Genomic DNA, 24,342 nt, shown 5'->3' with positions numbered 1-24,342 from the left:
GGGATAATACACTGTCACAGAGAGACAGGAACACAGGGATAAATTACTGGTCACACAGAGAGACGGAGAGACAACAGGATAAATACTCTGTCACGGTAAGAGAACAGGAAATCAGCATGGGTAGGATAATACCTGTCACAGAGAGACAGGAACACAGGGATAAATCCACTGACCTGTTCTCAAGCAGAGACAGGAAAAGCAGGTAATACTAGCACTGGTCACAGAGAGACGCACGGGAAAACGAACAGAGGAACGACATCTTGAGGACAATACACAAGAAGAACAATGATATCACCAAAGAGAACGGAACACAGGAAAATACATCTGCAAGGACAACCGTAAATCACTCAAGAGACAGAACACAGATATACATGGGGAGAGCAGGCAGGGACAGGAACGAGGGGGGGGGGCATAAAGAGGTGAACTGATCGGGTGTGACGCAACATTGTTGACAATTTCATGCCATTGAATAACATATAAGATATTTATAGCATTTTTACATCTGGGAAGATACACATGTTGCTATGACTAAGGCGCTCTTTGAGAATAAGCTCCAGTATGCAAACTGCTTTGCCAGTTCTAATGATTAGATTATTTTTAAAAATATATATGTTTACCGAACCAGATTCAGACTTTATAAACGTAACTCTGTTATTTTCTCTTTATGAGATACACGAAAGGTGTTTGGCATCATCTCTTGTTTTGTTACTTTATTATATCTTTTATTTCATATTCAATACCACCATCAGTTAATGCAATCCGATGCAAGAAGACTTACTTGTCAATCACAGGCAAAAGTTACAAGGTAGTGTTACCTGTTTTAATCACGCACTATTAGTAGTCTAAAACCAGTGGAGTACTTACGCAAGCTGTACTGTATGATAATAATCAATTTGAGAATTACAAAGGCCTGGTCCGCTAGACCACATGACACATGACATTGATGATCTCTGGAGTGGGTTTGTCGATCTTGATGTGTAGGAAGTAAGGGACCTGGTGGAAAGACTGGGGGATAGAGACACTCCAGTTCTCATCAGATGTATGTGGGCACTGCGCTGTTGCTAGCGTTTGAATGCATTAGCGCTAATAGCTGTAGTCGTTAAGGAGCGAAGAGAACTGATGAGTTACATGTGAGAAACAGGGGGAGAGGGGTGAGTTACTATAGGAGAAACGGGGGGGGAGAGGGGTGAGGGATGAGAGACCATCAGTGGAAAGAGGGAGAGAGAGAAGGTGAGGGGTGTGGGAGCGAGGGAGGTTTGATAAGAGGGAGGAGAAAAGAGGAGGAGATAGGCAGCAGGCGAAGCAGGAGAAGGTGAGGGCGGTGGGGAGCGAGGGAGGTTTTGGATAGAGAGAGAGGAAACAGGGGAGGCAGATAGCGGCCAGAGAGAAGGTGAGGGCGTTGAGGCGGGGGGAGCGAGGGAGTGTTTCGATAGACGAGAGAGAGAAAAGGAGGAGAAACGGTCAACCGAGAGAAGGAGCCGTCTACGCAGCTTTCTATACCGCTCTAATAAATGAAGCATTTCTGTGTTTCCTGTCTCTCTGTGACAGTGTATTTATCCCTGTGTTTCCTGTCTCTCTGTGACAGTGTATTTATCCCTGTGTTTCCTGTCTCTCTGTGCCAGTTCGCCTTATATGTCAAAGCCTACCAGCGGTTTTTCACGTTTTCCTGCTTTGCATTTTCTCCTTTTTCTAGTCCTCCCGGTTTTGACCCTTGCCTGTTTTGGACTCTGTACCCGCCTGCCTGACCATTCTGCCTGCCCTGACCTCGAGCCTGTCTGCCACTCTGTACCTCCTGGACTCTGATCTGGTTTTGACCTTTTGCCTGTCCACGACCATTCTCTTGCCTACTACCTTTGGATTTATTAAACATCTTAAACTCCAACCATCTGCCTCCTGTGTCTGCATTTAGGTCTCACCTAGTGTCATGATAATTTCCTTTAATAAGTCATAGCAGATAACATGGTTGCTTACAATGGGCCTCTGTACGCCTATGTAGATATTACATAAAAATTCTGCCATTTCCAGCTACAATAGTAATTTCCAACATTAACAATGTCTACACTGTATTTCTGATCAATTTGATGTTATTTTAATGGACAAAACATTTGATTTCTTTCAAAAACAAGGCCATTTCTGAGTGACAACAAACTTTTGAACAGTAGTGTGTGTGTGTGTGTATGTATATATACAGTTGAAGTCGGAAGTTACATTAACTTAGGTTGGAGTCATTAAATCTCGTTTTTCAACCACTCAACACATTTCTTGGTAACAAACTATAGTTTTGGCAAGTCAGTTAGGACATCTACTTTGTGCATGACACAAGTCATTTTTCCAACAATTGTTTACAGACAGAGTATTTCACTTATAATTCACTGTATCACAATTCCAGTGGATCAGAAATGTATGTACACTAAATTGAGTGTGCCTTTAAACAGCTTGGAAAAATCCAGAAAATTATGTCATGGCTTTAGAAGCTTCTGATAGGCTAATTGACATAATTTGAGTCAATTGGAAGTGTACCTGTGGATGTATTTCAAGGCCTACCTTCAAACTCAGTGCCTCTTTGCTTGACATCATGGGAAAATCAAAAGAAATCAGCCGAGACCTCAGAAAAAAAATGTAGACCTCCACAAGTCTGGTTCACCTTGGGAGCAATTTCTAAACCCCTGAAGGTACCACGTTCATCTGTACAAACAATAGTACGCAAGTATAAACACCATGGGACCACGCAGCCATCATACCGCTCAGGTCGGTAACGGGTTCTGTCTCCTAGAGATGAACGGACTTTGGTGCGAAAAGTGCAAATCAATCCCAGAACAACAGCAAGGACCTTGTGAAGATGCTGGAGGAAACAGGTACAAAAGTATCTATATCCACAGTAAAATGAGTCTTATATCGACATAACCTGAAAGGCCACTCAGCAAGGAAGAAGACACTGCTCCAAAACTGCCATAAAAAAACCAGACTACGGTTTGCAACTGCACACGGGAACAAAGATCGTACTTTTTGGAGAAATGTCCTCTGGTCTGATGAAACATAAATAGAACTGTTTTGCCATAATGACCATTGTTGTGTTTGGAGGAAAAAGGGGGAGGCTTGCAAGCCGAAGAATACCATCCTAACCGTGAAGCACGGGGGTGGCAGCATCATGTTGTGGGGTGCTTGCTGCAGGAGGGACTGGTGCACTTCACAAAATAGATGGCATCATGAGGGAGGAAAATGATGTGGATATAGTGAAGCAACATCTCAAGACATCAGTCAGGAAGTTAAAGCTTGGTAGCATACATCCAAAGTTGTGGCAAAATGGCTTAAAGACAACAAGGTCAAGGTATTGGAGTGGCCATCACATCACCTCAATCCTATATAAAATTTGTGGGCAGAACTGAAAAAGCGTGTGCGAGCAAGGAGGCCACCAAACCTGACTCAGTTACACCAGCTCTGTCAGGAGCAATGGGCCAAAATTCACCCAACTTATTGTGGGAAGCTTGTGGAAGGCTACCTGAAACATTTGACCCAAGTTAAACAATTTAAAGGCAATGCTACCAAATACTAATTGAGTGTATGTAAACTTCTGACCCACTGGGAATGTGATGAAATAAATAAAAGCTTAAATAAATCACTCTCTACAATTATTCTGACATTTCACATTCTTAAAATAAAGTGGTAATCCTAACTGACCTAAAACAGGGACTTTTAACTAGGATTAAATGTCAGAAATTGTGAAAAACTGAGTTTAAATTTATTTGGCTAAAGTGTATGCAAACTTCCGACTTCAACTGTATAAATGACTGTAATGTGAAATGATTTAGGGGCTGGTTCTTGTAGTCATTAGCCCTGGGGCCCTGCTACTAAAAAGCAGAGACCCAAGAGAATGCATCCAGAGACAATACAATAAAATTAATGGTCTGGAAAGAGACCCTGACAGAGCTGAGATAGGATGACCTATGATCTTGAGAAATCAGGAGCAATCAAACACTTTAATGTCTATTTCACACACCATTTAATTCCAATGGATTTAAAACCCTGAACGACCATCACAACAGGTGTTATGACCACCAACAGTCCAACGGTCAAAATGTTGGACCATCGGGGTGATCATATTACCAACCCAGGCACCATCGTCATAGTTACAATAGGAAGAAAGAAGGTCTGTCGTTATGGTAACAGATGCAACAGCAGCAGTGCAGTGGAAGAGGGAACAGCCATATCATTGTGTCGTATGATGTCTGCGGTGTTATTGAACATAGAAGATGGGCAAGGCCAGGTAGGAAACACACACACACACACACACACACACACACACACACACACACACACACACACACACACACACACACCACACAACCACACACATTCCCATACACATAGACAAACACAAATTCTACTGTCTGTTTTACATAAACACCTTTCTCTCGGAGTCTGACAGCTTGCTCCACCGGGTAGTTTAAGATGCTCTGTGCTGTTCCTAATATGCCAAAAGATCATGCCCCCCTAATCTATTACAGTGTCACTCAGTCGAGGTGTCACCAAAAGGAATTAGAAAAGCACACCAAATCTACAAGCATATCTGCTCTCTCCACCTCCCTTCCCTCCCTCCCAACAAGTTTTCTTTAATGGTTTCCCAGTCACCCCTGCCGAGATTCATTACACTGGTCTAATTATAAAGGCAATGAAATCAGCTCCAATCACTTATTAGTATTTGCAACAATATGATATTTTCTAACTGTTTTCATGGCTGATTAAAGACATGGCCAGATAAGAAAAAAAGTGGAAGGCGGGGGAAGGGGTGAGGGTCAGACAGAAGGAGAGAGAGGAGAGGGAAGAATGAGGGAAGGGGTGAGGGTCAGACAAGAAGGAGAGAGGAGAGAGGGAAGAATGAGGGAAGGGGTGAGGGTCAGACAGAAGGAGAGAGGAGGAGAGGGAGAGGGGAAGGGGTGAGGGTCAGACAGAGGAGAGAGAGAGAGAGGGAGGGTGAGGGGAAGGGGTGAGGGTCAGAAAGAAGGAGAGAGAGAGAGAGGGAGAGGGGAAGGGGTGAGGGTAGACAGAAGGAGAGAGAGATAGAGTGGAGGGATGGAGGGAAGGGTGAGGAGGGGTGAGGGTCAGATCAGAAGGAGAGAGAGAGAGAGGGAGAGGGGAATGGGGTGAGGGTCAGACAGAAGGAGAGAGAGAGGAGGGATGAGGGGAAGGGGTGAGGTCAGACGAAGGAGAGAGAGGGGGTGATCGAAGGGATGATGGGTCGACTAGTAGAGAGAGAGAGGGAGGGATGAGGGGGATAGTGAGTGAGAGGTCAAGACCAGTTAAGGAGAGAGAGAGAGATGGAGAGGGAAGGGCTGCAGTGTCAGCCTGAAGGAGATGAGTATAAGTAGAGAGTGGGGAGGTGATCGAGGAAGTGGGTGTGTCAGACAGAAGGAGAGAGAGCACGAGAGAGAGAGAGGGAGGATGAGGGAGGGTGAGGGGTCAGACAGAAGGAAGAGCGAGCGAGGAGAGAGGAGGGGAAGGGGTGAGGGTCAAACTCAGAAGGAGAGAGAGAGAGAGGGATGAGGGGAAAGGGGTGAGGGTAGACCAGAAGGAGAGAGAGGAGAGCGGGAATGAGGGGAAGGGGGTAGGGTCATACAGAAGGGAGAGGAGAGAGAGGGAGGGATGAGGGGGAAGGGGTGAGGGTCAGAACCAGAAGAGAGAGCGAGAGGGAATGAGGGGAAGGGGTGAGGGTCAGACAGAAGGAGAGAGAGAGAGAGGGAGAGGGGAAGGGGTGAGGGTCAGACAGAAGGAGAGAGAGAGAGGGATGAGGTAGAGAGATAATGGGAGAGAGAGAGAGAAAGAGAGGAAGAGGGGAAATTAGTGGGAAAGGGAGAGAGCTGGCTTTGCCACTTGAAGAGACAGTGAAACCATATTGAATGCAGTTACCTATGAACAGGTGTGCTGTGTGAGGGCACTGTGACCCAAATGCAACTACCTGCATGGGTACACATCCGATTGAGCAACATTAAAGCTGACCAGCTGGCCACAGGCAGACATAGATGAAGGCATCAGTCCTGCCCGGCCCTGAGCGAAGGGGACAGATGCACTGACAGACAGAACCACCCTGGGTCGGTGGGAACAGCGGGTGGAGAGAGGTGCAGCCACTGTCACCCCCAAACTTCGGCTTCAGTGTAAGCGACCATGAATACAAATGGACTTTGCTGGGAAGTATGGCTCATAATAATTTGTTTAAAATCAGTTAAAGCCTATTCTCAAATATCCCCTGGGAGGCGCGGGGTTAAAAATCTATTTGTGGGAAGTGTACCATGACAGCTAGCTCGTCTCCCTGGAGACAGAAGATACACACACACACACTCCCCGCTGTTGTATCTTGTGTTGGGTGTGAGATTGAGTGTGTGTGTGTGTATATACGGGGCATCTGTGTGTTTGTAAATCTGAGAATGAGTGGAGCACACACACAAACAGACACATACAGATATACACAAACGCACCAAAAACACGCACCAAACACACACAAAACACAAGCCAAGTAATACTGAACGTTCTGAGATGTAGACATTAACAGGGAGTGGTGTTCTGCTGTTTTAAAGGTCAGGTGTTGGAAAATGCAAAGTTCAACCTGCTTTGGCCTTACATGCACAACACAGATTCACCATTATGTAGAAATAGGCCGTGGGACATTATCGAATGCTCAAACACACATAAAACATCTTCATTCTGGGTGGTGCATGTGAGTGTGTACATGTGTCTGTAATACTGATAGCATTGACATTTAAAAGACAACAAAATACAGGTTGTGTTACTTTGGTGGATAAATGTAAATATGAAGAGACAGATAGAGGAAGAGAGATGGGTAGAAATATGGATGAAATGGTGAGAGTGCGAGAGAGAGAAAAGAAAGAGAGAGAGAGTGCGCGAGAGAGAAAAGAGAGAGAGGGAGGTTCTAACTTTACCTTGATACTGTCCAGCCAGGGAAAATCTGTCTGCAGCTGCTCCGCCTCCCTGGCCAGCCTCTATACAGGAAACACACATGAATCAGAGGTCAGGGTCAAGGGTCAATACAGAGGTCAGGGTTAAAGGCTCCTCTGGTTCAGTGGGTAGGTGTCAGAGTGTGTGGTTGTGTGTGTGTGCCAACCTGTTCTCGAGGGAAAACACTAAGTGAACTAAGTGCTGTTCATAGACTGTATAATTCTAGAGGCAGTGACTGGTGCCAAGCTCAGCATGCTCCTCAATGGGCTTACACATTTCTCCTCACTGTCGGGGGAATTTAATTTCTGTAAGGCGCAAGCTAAATGACTACAATTTCAAACCATGTACTGTAGCAAAATGGTGCCAGACACATTTAGGCTAGCTATAGTGTGTTGGAAATAAACTGTGATTACAACGGTGTTATTCCAAGGGGTAATTCAGTTAGCATTTGGAGTGGAGAAGGTGAGGGCCATTGAATAACATGAACATGTTGAATAAAATGTCACTTTACCAAACCAAACGGAAAAGGAATGTTTGTCAAATGCCTTTTCGTGGCTAAAGGGGTTCAGTGCAATGTTGCTCGCTTTATTTTCGTATTCTCGGCACGTTTTCGCATTTTGGTTCCTAACTATTAATAGTTATAATATAGGTCTGACATAATTAATTGCACAGGGATTATAACATGGAGTATTACTGTCTATGTGTAGAGGCTTATGGGCGACACACAATATCTCATCGCCCAATGGCAAAATAGAGTGAGTCTCTAAAGAGACAGTCTCTTCCCTGTGTGTCTGCATGGTACCATGCCTCAGTACTGTGTCTAGGTTTCCTCTCTGCTCCCACTTCAACCCCCTAGGGAAATATCTGGTTTGCGTCCCCTATCAGCCAGTCAGCCAGCCAGTCAGCCAGTCAACCAGCCAGTCAGCCAACCAGTCATCCACCCAGCCAGTCAGGCAGCCAGCCAGTCAGTCAGCCTGCCAGCCACACAGTCCCTGGGCTTGAAAATGACAAACCCTATTTAGACTCCCACTAAGTGGACTTTCATTTCTGGTACAACATCAAAGGGACCACATTCCCCAAGCACATTTTTTTCTCTCCTAAAGAAAGGAAAGTGATAAACTCTCGTTAGAGAGAGAAGTGTCCTATTTCTGTCTGAAGGTCCATCCCCCCCGAGTCCCCCATCACTAAGACCCTCCCACTCACAGCTAGCCAGACCTAGCCCCTACCTACTCCGTTTATGATATCACTAACCTTGTTAGTGAAACAATAGCTGAATGCCAGGATCATAAGGGTCTTAATCACCTGAATGAGGATTATATTAAGAAACAATGAAATGTAGATTTTATTCAGTCACTACTAATGAGGTGAACCACTGAAACAATGACACATACAGCAGAGCTAATTAGTCTAATGAAATGATCGCCACAAAGTTCATTGAAGGAAACGTCCTCAGTTGTGTGACAGTGTGGCGTTGTGTATACAATGGAGGGGTCAACCTAGCTAAAGGGCACTCTTGAGTGTTCGTAATCCAACAGTTTTCAATTAGCGATCAACAGTGGAGTGTGCTGCTGGCTAAACAATTACCTCCAGATTCTACACTGCTCTGAATTGGCCTGAGAACTGAACATATGGCTAAAGGGTTAGCCCTATATGCCACATATGGCAAAATAATAACAGATGTAAGTGAGAACCTTTTGTCTCACCCTTCATGTATAGTAAGACTTTGCATATAAATGATTTGTGAATGCTTATGAAGATATAAAGCCTTTACAAGTTGTTGTTTTTCCAGTGAGACCTTTCAATGCCAAACGATGGTAGTCTGTCAATACGTGTCTGTCTATCTGTGACGTCTCTTCAAGGAGACGAAAATTATAAAAAAGGAGAAGAGGACATGAATCATGATGAATGAGGAAATACAAATGTAGTGTCCATGTCCATGACACTGTATATGAAGAATGGTTCCTCCCTCATTCTCTGACCTTCCTTCCTGATGATCTGTCTTCTTCCTCAGTCGTCTGTTTCTCTGTCTTCTTCCTCAGTCGTGTGTTTCTCTGGCTTCTTCTCAGTCGTCGTTTCTCTGGCTTCTTCCTCGTCATCTGTTTCTCTGTCTTCTCCTCAGTCGTGTGTTTCTCTGGCTTCTTCCTCAGTCTCTGTTTCTCTGGCTTCTTCCCTCAGTCGTCTGTTTTCTCTGGCTTCTTCCTCAGATTCGTCTGATTTTCTCTGGCTTCTTCTCAGTCGTCTGTTTCTTCTGGCTTCTTCCTCAGTCGTCTGTTTCTCTGGCTTCTTCCCCAGTCGTCTGTTTTCTCTGGCTCTTTCCTCAGTCGTCTGTTTCTCTGGCTTCTTCCTCAGTCGTCTGTTTCTCTGTCTTTCTTCCTCAGTCGTCAGTTTCTCTGGCTTCTTCCTCGTCGTCTGTTTCTCCTTGAGCTTCTTCCTCAGTCGTCTGTTTCTCTGGCTTCTTCCTCAGTCGTCTGTTTCTCTGGCTTCTCCTCAGTCGTCTGTTTCTCTGGTTCTTCTCAGTCGTGTTTTCTCTGGCTTCTTCCCCAGTCGTCTGTTTCTCTCTGGTTCTTCCTCAGTCGTTGTTTCTCTGCTTCTTCCTCAGTCGTCTGTTCTCTCTCTTCCCTCGTCTGTTTCTCTGCTTCTCCCCAGTCGTCTGTTTCTCTGGCTTCTTCCTCAGTCGTCTGTTTCTTGTCTCTTCCCCGTCGTCTGTTTCTCTGCTTCTTCCCCAGTCGTCTGTTTCTCTGGCTCTTCTTCCTCAGTCGTCTGTTTCTCTGGCTCTTCCTCAGTCATCTGTTCTCTGTCTTCTTCCTCAGTCGTCTGTTTCTCTGTCTTCTTCCTCAGTCGTCTGTTTCTCTGTCTTCTTCCTCAGTCGTCTGTTTCTCTGCTTCTTCCTCAGTCGTCTGTTTTCTGGCTTCTTCTCAGTCGTCTGTTCTTCTCTAGCTTCTTCCTCAGTCCGTCTGTTTCCTGTCTTCTTCCTCAGTCGTCTGTTTTCTCTGGCTTCTTCCTCAGTCGTCTGTTTCTCTGTCTTCTTCCTCAGGTCGTCTGTTTCTCTGGTTCTTCCTCAAGTCGTCGTTTCTCTGGCTTCTTCCTCAGTTGTCTGTTTCTCTGGCTTTCTTGCCTCAGTCGTCTGTTTCTCTGGCTTCTTCCTCAGTCGTCTGTTTCTCTCTGGCTTCTTCCTCAGTCGTCTGTTTCTCTGGCTTTTCCTCAGTTCGTCTGTTTCTCTGTCTCTTCCCCAGTCGTCTGTTTCTCTGGCTTCTTCCTCAGTCGTCTGTTTTCTCTGGCTTCTTCCCAGTCGTCTGTTTCTCTGGCTTCTTCCTCAGTCGTCTGTTTCTCTGGATTCTTCCTCAGTCGCGTGTTTCTCTGGCTTCTTCCCCAGTCGTCTTGTTTCTCTGGATTCTTCCTCAGTCGTGTGTTTCTCTGGCTTCTTCCTCAGTCGTCTGTTTCTCTGTCTTCTTCCCCAGTCGTGTCTTGCTTCTTCGCCGTCTCTGTCTCTGCTTCTTCTCAGTCGTCTGTTTTCGCTCTTCCCCAGTCGTCTGTTTTTCTGGCTTTTCCCCAGTCGTCTGTTTCTCTGGCTTCTTCCTCAGTTCGTCTGTTCTCTGGCGTCTTCCTCAGTCGTCACTGTTTCTCCTGGCGCTTCTTCCCAGTCGTCTGTTTCTCTGTCTTCTTCCTCAGTCGTTCTGTTTCTCTGTCTTCTTCCCCTCAGTCGTCTGTTTTTCTCTGGCTTCTTCCTCAGTCGTCTGTTTCTCTGGCTTACTTTCCCAGTCGTCTGATTTCTCTGCTTCTTCCTCAGTCGTCTGTTTTCTGTCTTCTTCCTCAGTCGTCTGTTTCTTCTTGCTCTTCCTCAGTCGTCTGTTTCTCTGTTTCTTCTCAGTCGTCTGTTTCTCTGTGCTTCTTCCTCAGTCGTCTGTTTCTCTGGCTTCTTCCCCAGTCGTCTGTTTCTCTGGCTTCTTCCTCAGTCGTCTGTTTTCTCTGTCTTCTTCCTCAGTCGTCTGTTTCTCTGGCTTTCTTCTCCTCAGTCGTTCTGTTTCTCTGTCTTCTCTCAGTCGTCTGTTTCTCTGTCTTCTTCCTCAGTCGTCTGTTTCTCTGTCTTCTTCCTTCAGTCGTCTGGTTTCTCTGGCTTTCTTCCTCAGTCGTCTGTTTTTCTCTGGCTTCTTCCTCCAGTCGTCTTGTTTTCTTCTGGCTTCTTCCTCAGTCGTCTGTTTCTCTGTCTTCTTCCTCAGCGTTCGTCTGTTTCTCTGGCTTCTTCCTCAGTCGTCTGTTTCTCTGTCTTCTCCCTCAGTCGTCTGTTTCTCTGGCTTCTTCTCAGTCGTCTGTTTCTCTGGCTTCTTCCTCAGTCGTCTGTTCTCCTTGGCTTCTTCCTCAGTCGTCTGTTTCTCTGGCTTCTTCCTCAGTCGTCTGTTTCTCTGGCTTCTTCCTCAGTCGTCTGTTTCTCTGGCTTCTTCCTCAGTCGTCTGTTTCTCTGTCTTCTTTCCCCAGTCGTCTGTTTTCTCTGGCTTCTTCCTCAGTCGTCTGTTTCTCTGGCTTCTTCCTCAGTCGTGTGTTTTTCTCGGCTTCTCCTCAGTCCGTCTGCTTTCTCCTGGCTTCATTCCTCAGTCGTCTGTTTCTCCGGCTTCTTCCTCAGTCGTCTGTTTCTCTGGCTTCTTCCTCAGTCGTCTGTTTCTCTGGCTTCTTCCTCAGTCATCTGTTTCTCTGGCTTCTTCCTCAGTATTGTGTTTTTACAGTCCCCCAGTAAGGCTCCATGTCTCTGGGCCGTATCTCTCCTCTAGCAGCTTAAAGTAGTACTTCCCTGCTCCAAAACAGCCATGTGTCTTCATGTGTCTCTCCTTACTATGTGTTGGCTCAGATGAATGGGCTACACAAACAGACCATGAATCAGACTGAGAGACGGACGGGGGGTATATAATCTATGTTGGAGGCTGGAGCCAAGCCACTTAGTGCAACTGGATGAGCATAGTGAGATCAGAACAGTACAGAACAGTACAGTACAGCACAGGCCGGCCCACACAGTACAGAGACATGGACCCAGTCTAACTACTGAGACACAGCACAGTCCAGCAGTTTCAATATCACTGCTTTAATGTCTCTAACACCATCTATATCACCGATGGCGATGCTACAGACAAGGTCAAGCAGTAGAAACACTGTGTGCTGTCCAACAGAGTGCTTTACTGCAGCTATACATCTTCAACCCTTCACACTATATAATCGACTAGCTGACAGTATTACTGTACTGTACACGTGGTGGATGGATCATCAGAGCTGTTTGTTCAGTCCTTGTCTGTGATGTTACTGCAAGCCTGGCGGATCCAAGGATCTCTCTCTCACGATCTCTCTCTCTCTATCTCTCTGTCTCTCTCTCACTTCTACACTTGTGGAACTTAAAAGCCATAATGAAAAGCTCAGTGAGAGGCGATTAGCATATTTAATATTCCTAACTGTTCTGTTTGCTCTGTTCCAGAGGAGAGTGGTTTAATCACTCAAAGTTGTGTTATTTTAGGAGGAATGACAGCATACCAGGGACCAGCCATGTCATGCTGCGTTGAGCCCACTAAACGACACACCACACCGTAACGCCTGGCCCGCCCACCCGCCTGTCTGATTTCTGCAGTGAGTTAGGGTKCTCCAGTCCAGACCTCCACTCAGCCGGCCTGTATGACAATAAGGGCACTCAGCACAACACATTGTTCTCCGGGTTGATCTCGAGGGCACTCGAAAAACAACACTACACAGGCCACTCAACAAAACACACTGTGTTTAGTCCGTGTGATTGCAGCGGCAGTGTATTGCGGCACTCAACACCTGTTTATTGACCTCTCAACACTGTGTCTGGGTGACATACAGTAGGCTGCAATAACATAGGGCCCTTAACACTGTGCATGACTGCTAAAGGTGGTTCGATAACATTCCCACAGTGACATCTGCAGTTAGCAAAGCCCCAAAAACAAGTCTGCTTTGACTTCCTGCCTGTCAATCTTACCAGTGACCAAGTGAGCATTCAGACACTTCCTTCACATAAGGTTAAATCTACCAGTTGGTCAGCAGTATTTTGCCTGAGTCCTATCACCCTGTGTCCAGTAGGGGGAGAAGCTCCAGTCTGACTGGCCCAGTGGTCCTCCTCAGCAGCCAGCCAGTTGAGCCTGTTAGAGTGAGTGCAGTCCGTCTGCAGAGAGAGTCCATTATGTCTGTCTCTCTTCTAGCACTGGGCTGGGATTAGGGTCAATCATAGAAATCACTCAGTCCCACAACCACCACCACAGATGGGACTTTCAGCTCCAGAATTTAAAACATCTCAGACTAACTCTTTCTCTCTCTCTTTCTGTCTCCCCCATTATTTTATCTCCTCCTCCTGCTTTGTCCTCCATCATATGCCATACGTAACCTGTCACTTTCTCTCCATCTGTCTTACTTTCTACCTATCAGCAGGGTTTTACCCCGCCTTTAACTCGTATCATGGTCCCAATCTAACCACAAGACGATTTCCAGCAACTTGAAGTGACTTTATAAAAAAAAATACTGTCAATTAATAAATCAATCATTGATTACTTTCTGAGAAGAACAGAGAAGTAGATTGTGTACAGTACAATGATGCATTCATGGACCCTTCATGTACTGTACATGATTGCATCATTGTACTGTACACCCTTGAAATGAATGCAAGTGGGAACACAGCATTGATATGGACCTCACGCATTGGCATATTGTCATGTATGTTCTCCTAATTAGACTAAGCCCTATAATGAGAGACATCCAATGTGAAGTTCTAATTCCTGTGCTGAGAGGACAGTGATAACATGACCATACTGTTCTCTCCTCAGAGAGACACAACAATATGAAGGTCAATAATGAGGAGAAATAATGACCCTTAATCCCAGGTCCCTGGTTGCTCTCCCATATGCAGCTGGGCATTGTAGTTCTTCTGAGCTGGCTTGGAGTGAGGAAGTGGGTGGATGGGAGAAAGACCCTGCGGGTGTGGTTGGGAGACCCGGTCTCTGTTCTGTGGTCCAAAGAGACCTGTGGCGGGCCCGTTCTGCAGAGGCTGTGTGTGTAGTGCTATTATAGCCCTGTGCAAACATAATCCCTGCCTTTGTTTCCCCCTAATCTTCCCCTTCCCTCCACAATGGAAATTATATCACTTCCTCTTGCATTTCCCCGCTCCTCATCACTAAGCATGCAGTCTGTCTGTCTGTCTGTCTCTCTCTCTCTCTCTCTCTCTGCCACAGAGACCAGTTACTATACCAGACCAAGCAGCATACCAGACCTACCCATCCCACCAGAGCACTGGTAGAACACCCGATTTCTAGAGCAGATCGCCAGATTTCTATAGCAGAACACCAGATTTCTATAGTAGAACACCAGATTCCTATAGCAGAACACCAGATTTCTATAGCAGAACACACCAAGATTTCTATAGTAGAACACCAGATTTCTCATAGTAGAACACCAGATTTCTATAGCAGAACACCAGATTTCTATAGTAGAACACCAGATTTCTATAGCAGAACACCAATTATATAGCAGAACACAGATTTCTATAGCAGAACACCAGATTTATATAGCAGAACACCAGATTTCTATAGTAAACACCAGATTTCTATAGTAGAACACCAGATTTTAGCAAACACCAGATTCTATAGCAGAACACCAGATTTCTATAGCAGAACACCAGATTTTCTATAGCAGAACACCAGATTTCTATAGTAGAAACACCAGATTTCTATAGTAGAACACCAGATTTATATAGCAGAACACAGATTTATATAGCAAGAACACCAGATTTCTATAGCAGAACACCAGATTTCTATAGGCAGAACACCAGATTTCTATAGTAGAACACCAGATTTCTATAGTAGAACACCAGATTTCTATAGTAGAACACCAGATTTCTATAGCAGAACACCAGATTTCTATAGTAGAACACCAGATTTCATAGCAGAACACCAGATTTCTATAGTAGAACACCAGATTTCTATAGTAGAACACCAGATTTCTATAGCAGAACACCAGATTTATATAGCAGAACACCAGATTTCTATAGCAGAACACCAGATTTCTATAGCAGAAACACCAGATTTCTATAGCGAACAGATTTAGAGAACACCAGATTTCTATAGTAGAAACAATCTATAGCAGAACACCAATTTCTATAGCAGAACACCAGATTTCTATAGCAGAACACCAGATTTCTATAGCAGAACACCAGATTTCTATAGTAGAAACACCCAATTTCTATAGCATAACACCATTTCTATAGTAGAACACCAGATTTCTGCAGCAGAACACCAGATTTTTGCAGCAGAACACGATTTCTATAGTAGAACACCAGATTTCTATAGTAGAACACCAGATTTCTATAGCAGAACACCAGATTTCTATAGCAGAACACCAGATTTCTATAGCAGAACACCAGATTTCTATAGTAGACACCAGATTTCTATAGTAGAACCCACAGATTTCTATAGCAGAACACCAGATTTCTATAGCAGAACACCAGATTTCTATAGCAGAAACACCAGATTTCTATAGCAGAACACCAGATTTCTATAGCAGAACACCAGATTTCTATAGTAGAACACCAGATTTCTATAGCAGAACACCAGATTTCTATAGTAGAACACACAGATTCTATAGCAGAACACCAGATTTCTATAGTAGACAACCAGATTTCTATAGCAGACACCAGATTTCTATAGCAAGAACACCCAGATTTCTATAGCAAGAACACCAGATTTCTATAGTAGAACACCAGATTTCTAAATATAGCAGAACACCAGATTTCTTGTAGTAGACACCAGATTTCTGCAGCAGAACACCAGATTTTTGCAGAACACAACAACGCAAGATTTCTATAGTAGAAAGACAGACTAACAACAGATTGCAGATCTTGCAGCATAGAACAGCACATATAGTAGAACACCAGATTTCTACAGAACACGAGATTTTCAGCAGAACACCAGATTTTTGAGCAGAACACCAGATTTCTATAGGAGACACCAGATTTCTATAGCAGAACACCAGATTTCTATATAGAACACCAGATTTCTATAGCAGAACACCAGATATTTTCAGCAGAACACCAGATTTCTGCAGCAGAACACCAGATTTCTATAGTAAGAACACAGATTTCTATAGCAGAACACCAGATTTCTATAGTAGAACACCAATTTATAGCAGAACACCAGATTTCTATAGCAGAACACCAGATTTCTATAGCAGAACACCAGATTTCTAATAGAACACCAGATTTCTTCTAACAAATAGATGAAACCAGATTTTCTATAGCAGAAAACCAGATTTCTATAGCAGAAACACCAGATTTCTATAGCAGAACACCAGATTTCTATGCAGAACACCAGATTTCTATAGCAGAACCAGAATTTCTATAGAGAATACATTATATTTCTATAGAACATCAGATTTCTATAGTAGAACACCATATTTTCTATAGTAGAACACCAGATTTCTCCTTCATAGTAGACACACCAGATTTTCTATAGAAGAATAACATATTTCTATAGAACACGCACCAGATTTCTATAGTAGAACACCAGATTTCTAAAGCAGAACACCAGATTTTATAGAAGAATAATATATTTCTATAGAGAACACCAGATTTCTATAGTAGAACACAAGATTTCTATAGATATAACATATTTCTATAGAACACCAGATTTCTATGTAAGAACACCAGATTTTCGAAAGCAGAACACCAGCTTTCTATAGAAGAACACCAGATTTCTATAGAAGAATAACATATTTTATAGAACACCAGATTTCTATATAGAGAACACCAGATTTCTATAGTAGAACACCAGATTTCTATAGAAGAACACCAGATTTCTCTATAGTAGAACACCAGATTTCTATAGTAGAACACCAGATTCTATAGTAGAACACCAGATTTCTATAGCAGAACACCAGATTTCTATAGCAGAACACCAGATTTCTATAGTAGAACACCAGATTTCTATAGTAGAACACCAGATTTCTATAGCAGAAAACACAAAACCAGATTTCTATAGCAGAACAGCAAACCAGATTTCTATAGCAGAACACCAGATTTCTATAGTAGAACACCAGTTCTATAGTAGAATAAACACCAGATTTCTCTATAGCAGAACACCAGATTTCTATAGCAGAACACCAATTTCTATAGTAGAACACCAGATTTCTATAGTAGAACACCAGATTTCATCAGTTCAGAACACAGTTTTTGCCAGATTTATGCATAGAAATAAAAATTTAGTAGAACAGCCAGATTTCTATAGTGACGCAGAACAACCCAGATTTCTATAGCAACACCAGATTTCTATAGCAGAACACCAGATTTCTATAGTAGAACACCAGATTTCTATAGTAGAACACCAGATTTATATAGCAGCACCAGATTTCTATAGCAGAACACCAGATTTCTATAGCAGAACACCAGATTTCTATAGCAGAACACCAGATTTCTATAGTAGAAACCCCAATTTCTATAGTGAACACCAATTTCTATAGCAGAACACCAGATTTCTATAGCAGAACACCAGATTTCTATAGCAGAACACCAGATTTCTATAGTAGAAAAATAGATACAACAAGACTAACACCATTTCTATAGTAGAACACCAATTTCTATAGCAGAACACCAGATTCTATAGCAGAACACCAGATTTCTATAGCAGAACACCAGATTTCTATAGTAGAAACACCAGATTCTATAGTAGAAACACCAATTTCTATAGCAGAACACCAGATTTCTATAGTAGACACCAGATTCTATAGCAGAACACCCAGATTTCTAATAGCAGAACACCAGATTTCTATAGCAGAACACCAGATTTCTATAGCGAGAAACACCAGAATTTCTATAGTAGAAACACCAGATTTCTATATAGCAAGAACACCAGATTTCTATTAGCAGAACACCAGATTCTATAGCAGAACACCAGAATTTCTAAGTAGAGAACACCAGATTTCTATAGCAGAAACACCAGATTTTTTGAGCAGAACACCATTTCTATAGTAGAAACACATTTCTATAGTAGAACACCAGATTTCTATAGCAGAACACCAGATTTTATAGAGAACCATAGATTTCTCTGCAGCAGAAACACCCAGATTTCTATGAGCAAGAACACCAGATTTCTATAGCATGAACACCAGATTTCTATAGCAGAACACCAAGATTTCAATAGCAGAACACCAGATTTCTAAGCAGAACACCAGATTTCTACTGTAGAAACACCCAATTCTATGAAACCCAATTCTATAGCAGAACACCGATTTCAATAAGCAAACACCAGATTTCTATAGCAGAACACCAGATTTCTATAGCAAGAAAACAATTTCTATAGAACACCAGATTTCTATAGTAGAACACACAGATTTCTATAGTAGAAACACCAGATTTCTATAGCTAGAACACCAGATTTCTATAGAAGAAACCAGATATTCTATAGAACACCAGATTTCTATAGTAGAACACCAGATTTGTCTATAGCAGAACACACAGATTTCTATAGCAGAAACCATATTTCTATAGGAAAACAAACCAGATTTCTATAGTAGAACACCAGATTTCATAGAGAACAACTATTCTATAGAAACCAGAATTTCTATAGAACACCAGATTTCTATAGTAGAACACCAGATTTCTATAGTAGAACACCAGATTTCTATAGAAGATAACATATTTCTATAGAACACCAGATTTCTATAGAAGAACAACGATTTCTATAGAACACCAGATTTCTATAGTAGACACAGATTTTCTATAGCAGAACACCAGATTTTCTAGCAGAACACCAGATTTCTATAGAGAATACATATTTCATAAGAACACCAGATTTCTATAGTAGAACACCAGATTTCTATATACAAAAATTTTATAGAGAAAACACCAGATTTCTATAGGAGAACACCAGATTTCTATAGCATGACACCAGATTTCTATAGCATGAACACCAGATTTCTATAGTAGAACACCAGATTTCTATAGTAGAACACCAGATTTCTATAGCAGAACACCAGATTCTTATAGTAGAACACCAGATTTCTATAGCAGAACACCAGATTTCTAGTAGTAGAGAACAACACACGATTGTCTATAAAGATATCACAGATACTATAGTAGGACTCCAGATTTCTATAGTAGAACACCTAATTTCTATAGTAGAACACCAGATTTCTAAATTTCTATAGCAGATAACACCAGATTTCTTAGCTAGCAGATTACACCAGATTTCTATAGCAGAACACCAGATTTTCTATAGTAGAACACCAGATTTCTATAGTAGAACACCAGATTTCTACTATTCTATAGGTAGTATAAACACCAGATTTCTTAGTAGAAACAACCCAGATTTCTATAGCAAGAACACCAGATTTCTATAGCAGACAGCAGCAGGAACAAGATTTCTTATGTGACCTCTAGATTCTAAGTAGAGAAACACCAGAATTTCTATAGTAGAAACACAGTCGATTGTCTATATAGCAGGACAGAACCAGATTTCGTATTTAAGCTAGAAGACACCAGATTTCTTATAGAAGGTAGGAACACCAGATTCTATAGCAGAACACCAGATTTCTATAGAAGAACACCAGATTTGCTATAGTTAGTAGACAACCGATTTTCTATAGTAGACAGGGAGCAGATGTTCGTAAAAATAGTTAGAACACCACGATTTCTATCGATCTCTAAAAATTATAGAAACACCAGATTTATGCAGAACAACATTTTCTATAAGCAGAAACATACCAGATTTCTTCTTCTATGTAGAAAAAACACAGTTTCTATAGTATGAAAAACATCAGATTCTTTGTAGAACACCAGATTCTCTATAGCAGGCCCAGATTTCTCTATAGCAAAGAACACCAGATTTCTCATAGCGTAACAAATAAGACCCAGATTCTATAGCAGAAGAACACCAGAATTAATTTCTGGGCAGCAGAAAACTACCCCGCGATGTTCTATAGCAGAGAACCAGATTTTTATAGTAGACCAGTGCACCAGATTTCTATAGTAGACACCAGTGATTTCTATAAGCAGAACACCAATTTCTAGAAGCAATAACAACCAGATTTCCATATACAGCTTTCTATATTAGAATTCTTGAACACCAGTTTTGCACAGTAGCCTACAACAGCAGCCTTCTATTCTGGTGTGTTTCTAAAATGAGCAGCAGCTCGCTTTCTATTGTTTATCACAATCTGTCTTTACTAGAATGGCACGGTTTTAGTAGAACGCCAGATTTCTATAGTAGAATGCAAGCTTTCTACACCAGAGTACCATCATTCGAGTTTGACATACTGTATAACAGCTTTCTGCATACAGTATGAACATGATCTTGTCATACAAAGGAAAGTACTCATGTTAAATGACTAGATCAATGGGATCACAGCTGGTTTAAAATAGTATTTCTCCACTCAAGGCTACAGCAGAGAAGAGTCAGACTGTTGGACCTGTTTTATCTCAAGACCATATTAATATAGCACTTACTCATCAGCCTCACTGAAACTACCAGTCCTAAACTATTATGAAACATATTCTGATAAGATATCCAACCCAGTAGCCATGCCATAGGGTGGCTAATCAACTAGTCTGACCTAGTGCAAAGCAGCTGGGATTTTCTACATCCCATTCTGCCTCCAGTATGAATCCACCAACTGTAGCTGGCCCAACAGACTTACATAGAATAGTCCCCCAATCAGGAAGAGCTGCTAGAGTTGTGACTAGAGGGAGTGCAGATACGACCGGAAGTTACTTTTCGTAGCAAGTTAGGAGAGCATTTTAGCTAACCCTTAACCTAATCATTTTCCTTACTTCAACCTAAGTCTCCTAACCTGCCACGTTAATTCTCCTAACCTGCTACAAAAAAGTTAATTCCGGTCATAGCTGTACTCCCTCCAGTCAGAACCTGCTGCCAGCTATCTCCAAAAACACACGTATTTCCTGCCAGGCCACGTGGGCTATTGGGAGATGTAGTCTTTTTCCATGTGAGATGTGTAGTTCCACAAGAACACACATTTTCCTCATCAAGCCACAAAACCTTTGGAACTAAGCAACAGAACCATCACACCATTTCACAAAGTCCTCTAAGAGCAGGTCATTGTGGTCCTAATAATCATTCAATAGAGCAACTACAGGCTGGAATTGTCTGAAAATTCAATTAATTGTCTGCAAATTCATCTGGGTGAATACCAAAAACAACTCTATTAATATCAATGAATGGTACAGTGTCCTTCCTAACCTAGCTCCAATGCATTAAGTACTGCAGTGCATCTCCTCGTGGACTGCACCAGATTTGCCAGTTCTTGCTGTGAGATGTTACCCCACTCTTCCACCAAGGCAAGTTCCCAGACATTTCTGGGGGGAATGGTCCTAGCCCTCACCCTCCGATCCAACAGGTCCCAGACGTGCTCAATGGGATTGAGATCCGGGCTCTTCGCTGGCCATGGCAGAACACTGACATTCCTGTCTTGCAGGAAATCACGCACAGAACGAGCAGCATGGCTAGTGGCATTGTCATGCTGGAGGGTCATGTCAGGATGAGTCTGCAGGAAGGGTACCACATGAGGGAGGAGGATGTCTTCCCTGTAACGCACACCGTTGAGATTGCCTGCAATGACAACAAGCTCAGTCCGATGATGCTGTGACACACCGCCTCAGACCATGACGGACCCTCCAACTCCAAATCGATCCCGCTCCAGAGTACAGGCCTCGGTGTAACGCTCATTCCTTCGACGATGAACGCGAATCCGACCATCACCCCTGGTGAGACAAAACCGCGACTCGCAGGCGAAGAGCACTTTTTGCCGGTCCTGTCTGGTCCAGCGACGGTGGGTTTGTGCCCGGTGATGTCTGGTGAGGACCTGCCTTACAACAGGCCTACAAGCCCTCAGTCAAGCCTCTCTCAGCCTATTGCGAATGGTCTGAGCACTGATGGAGGGATTGTGCGTTCCTGGTGTAACTCGGGCAGTTGTTGTTGCCATCCTGTACCTGTCCCGCAGGTGTGATGTTCGGATGTACCGATCTATGCCGGTGTTGTTACACATGGTCTGCCACTGTGAGGACGATCAGCTGTCCGTCCTGTCTCCCTGTAGCTCTGTCTTAGGCGTCTCACAGTATGGACATTGCAATTTATTGCCCTGGCCACATCTGCAGTCCTCATGCCTCCCTGCAGCATGCCTAAGGCAAGTTCACCCAGATGAGCAGGGACCCTGGGCATCTTTCTTTTGGTGTTTTTCAGAGCCAGTAGAAAGACCTCTTTAGTGTCCTAAGTTTTCATAAATGTGACCTTAATTGCCTACCATCTGTAAGCTGTTATTGTCTTAACGACCGTTCCACAGGTGCATGTTCAATAATTGTTTATGGTTCATTGAACAAGCATGGGAAACAGTGTTTAAACCCTTTACAAGGAAGATCTGTGAAGTTATTTTGATTTTTACGAATTATCTTTGAAAGACAGGGTCCTGAAAAAGGGATGTTTCTTTTTTTGCTAAGTTTATATACAAAAATATATTAGATAAAAAGATATTATAATATTGTCTTTGCATCTCAAAATCATTGTAATGTGGTTAACCTTAAAAATAGAAATGATAACGATTCATATATAAAAGATCAAATTCAACCAGAGAGCGCCCTTAGATCTCAGGGCACACTTGAGCGTTGCACTTGAATCATTCCCACGGTGAATGGTTAGGCCTGCTACGATATGAAACCACACTATTGCAGAGACTTTTATATTACTGGACGCAATTGATACGGTGAAAACAATGTGTGGGGAGGCAGAGGCACAGAAACTCACATCAATACCTTTGTCAGAAAACACTTAAACAAAGAATGTTTGCTATTAATAGCAATCAAGAGAAAACTGACTGAACAACTCAAAAACACCCCAGCTTATGCTCTCCAAATGGACGTTAGCTGTGTGGGCAGAGATGCCCTGCATTGACATATTGTTCAGTCTCACGATTCTCGAGCAGGAAACGGCAGTGTGCTGCGTGACTATATTGACGAAAAACAGATTCCATGCGATAGAATGGTGGGTTCTTTTGAACAGATGGGGCTCCATCTATGGCGGGACAGAGGGCAGGCCTCTGCCTGCTAGTTCTGAATGTGTCTGCCTCTGCCATATGGACACATTGTATGATACACCGAGAGCAACTGGCTGCAAAAAAGCTGAGCACAGAACTCAGAGGTATACTGCAGCAGGTAACTTCAATTGTAAACTACATCAAATTACATCCACTCCGCGCCCCCTATTCACAAAACGATGTGGAGATATGGGATTTGAGCATGACAATGTTCTTTTTCACACCGAGGCTTGGTGGTTATCGAGGGGGAGTGTAGGATATATTTTTGCATTGAGAGAGGAACTGTTGTCATTCACAATAGATGTAAAAAAACAGACTTGGTTGACTTTCTGTGTAACGAAAAGAAAATAATAGAAAACAGCATCATTAAGTGTCCTAAAAGAGTGATGACTGCTCACATCCAACGCTTGGAAGAGCACTTTGGTACTGACCTACTTCCCAATCCGTTGGACTGTGATCCTGGCTCAGTCTAAATGTTTGTAAGTGAAATCGAACAGCTGATTGAGCTGTCATGTGACTGAATGCAGCAGACAACACATTCACGGGTCACTACGGAGGAGTTTTTGTTCCTGACTCAAAGGGAATACCCTGCCGTCTCAAAACAACTGGGAACTCAGACATTTTCAACTTCCGACTTCAGTGCGTTCAAGACAGCTGGGAACACGGAAAGAAACGAGCTCCGACTGGGAAAAAATTGTTTTGAACGGTCATCAACTCAGAATTCCAACTCGGGAACTCTGGGCTCTTTCTAGAGTTCTGACTTTCCGACCTAAAGATAACTGATGTCATGTTCTTGTATTTTCAGAGTTCCCAGTTGTCTTGAAAGCACCATAACACTAATGGTAGACTACCCTTCGCCAGCTCATATCTGCAGTGCTCTCGTCTGCATTAAAGCCAAATATCGATCCAGGTTGGATGCAACAGCAGAAATTTGATGCGCACTGTCGACTACGCCCCCTGACTTTGAGAAGCTCCTAGGCATCAAGCACATCCATCTCATTAGTGGTGGTGAAATAAGCTCCATTATGTCAGACTCATTTTCAATTGCCTGTCATCGCCCCACATTAAAAGTATGTGATAGTGAGTTGAGAAGACAATCAGAAATACTGTTCAAATGTTTTTCAATTGACTGCTACAGCCCCAAATAAAAAAGTAACCTTTGGCTGTTAGTTCAATTTTTTTTTCACATGGGTGGGGTCGCGAGAATTTTCAGATATCAAAATGGGGTTGTGCGAACCCCTGCCTTAACGTCTAATTCTAATTCTGAGGTGAGACACACACTCAGAGAGCCCCACCCCACTAACACACACACACACACAC

General features: G+C 43.1%; 1 protein-coding gene across 1 annotated transcript in view; it reads right to left on the bottom strand.

Moving 5' to 3' along the window:
• Positions 1-24,342, bottom strand: part of cacna2d2a (calcium channel, voltage-dependent, alpha 2/delta subunit 2a) — a 320,922-nt gene that overhangs the window by 149,918 nt on the left and 146,662 nt on the right. Inside the window, 1 exon segment of the mRNA XM_070445771.1 lies at positions 6,933-6,992. Within this exon segment, the coding sequence (XP_070301872.1) occupies positions 6,933-6,992 (60 nt within the window).

The sequence above is a fragment of the Salvelinus sp. IW2-2015 genome, linkage group LG1, assembly GCF_002910315.2.
Source record: "Salvelinus sp. IW2-2015 linkage group LG1, ASM291031v2, whole genome shotgun sequence".
Taxonomy (NCBI): Eukaryota; Metazoa; Chordata; class Actinopteri; order Salmoniformes; family Salmonidae; genus Salvelinus; species Salvelinus sp. IW2-2015.
This window is presented reverse-complemented; position numbering and strand designations above follow the sequence as displayed.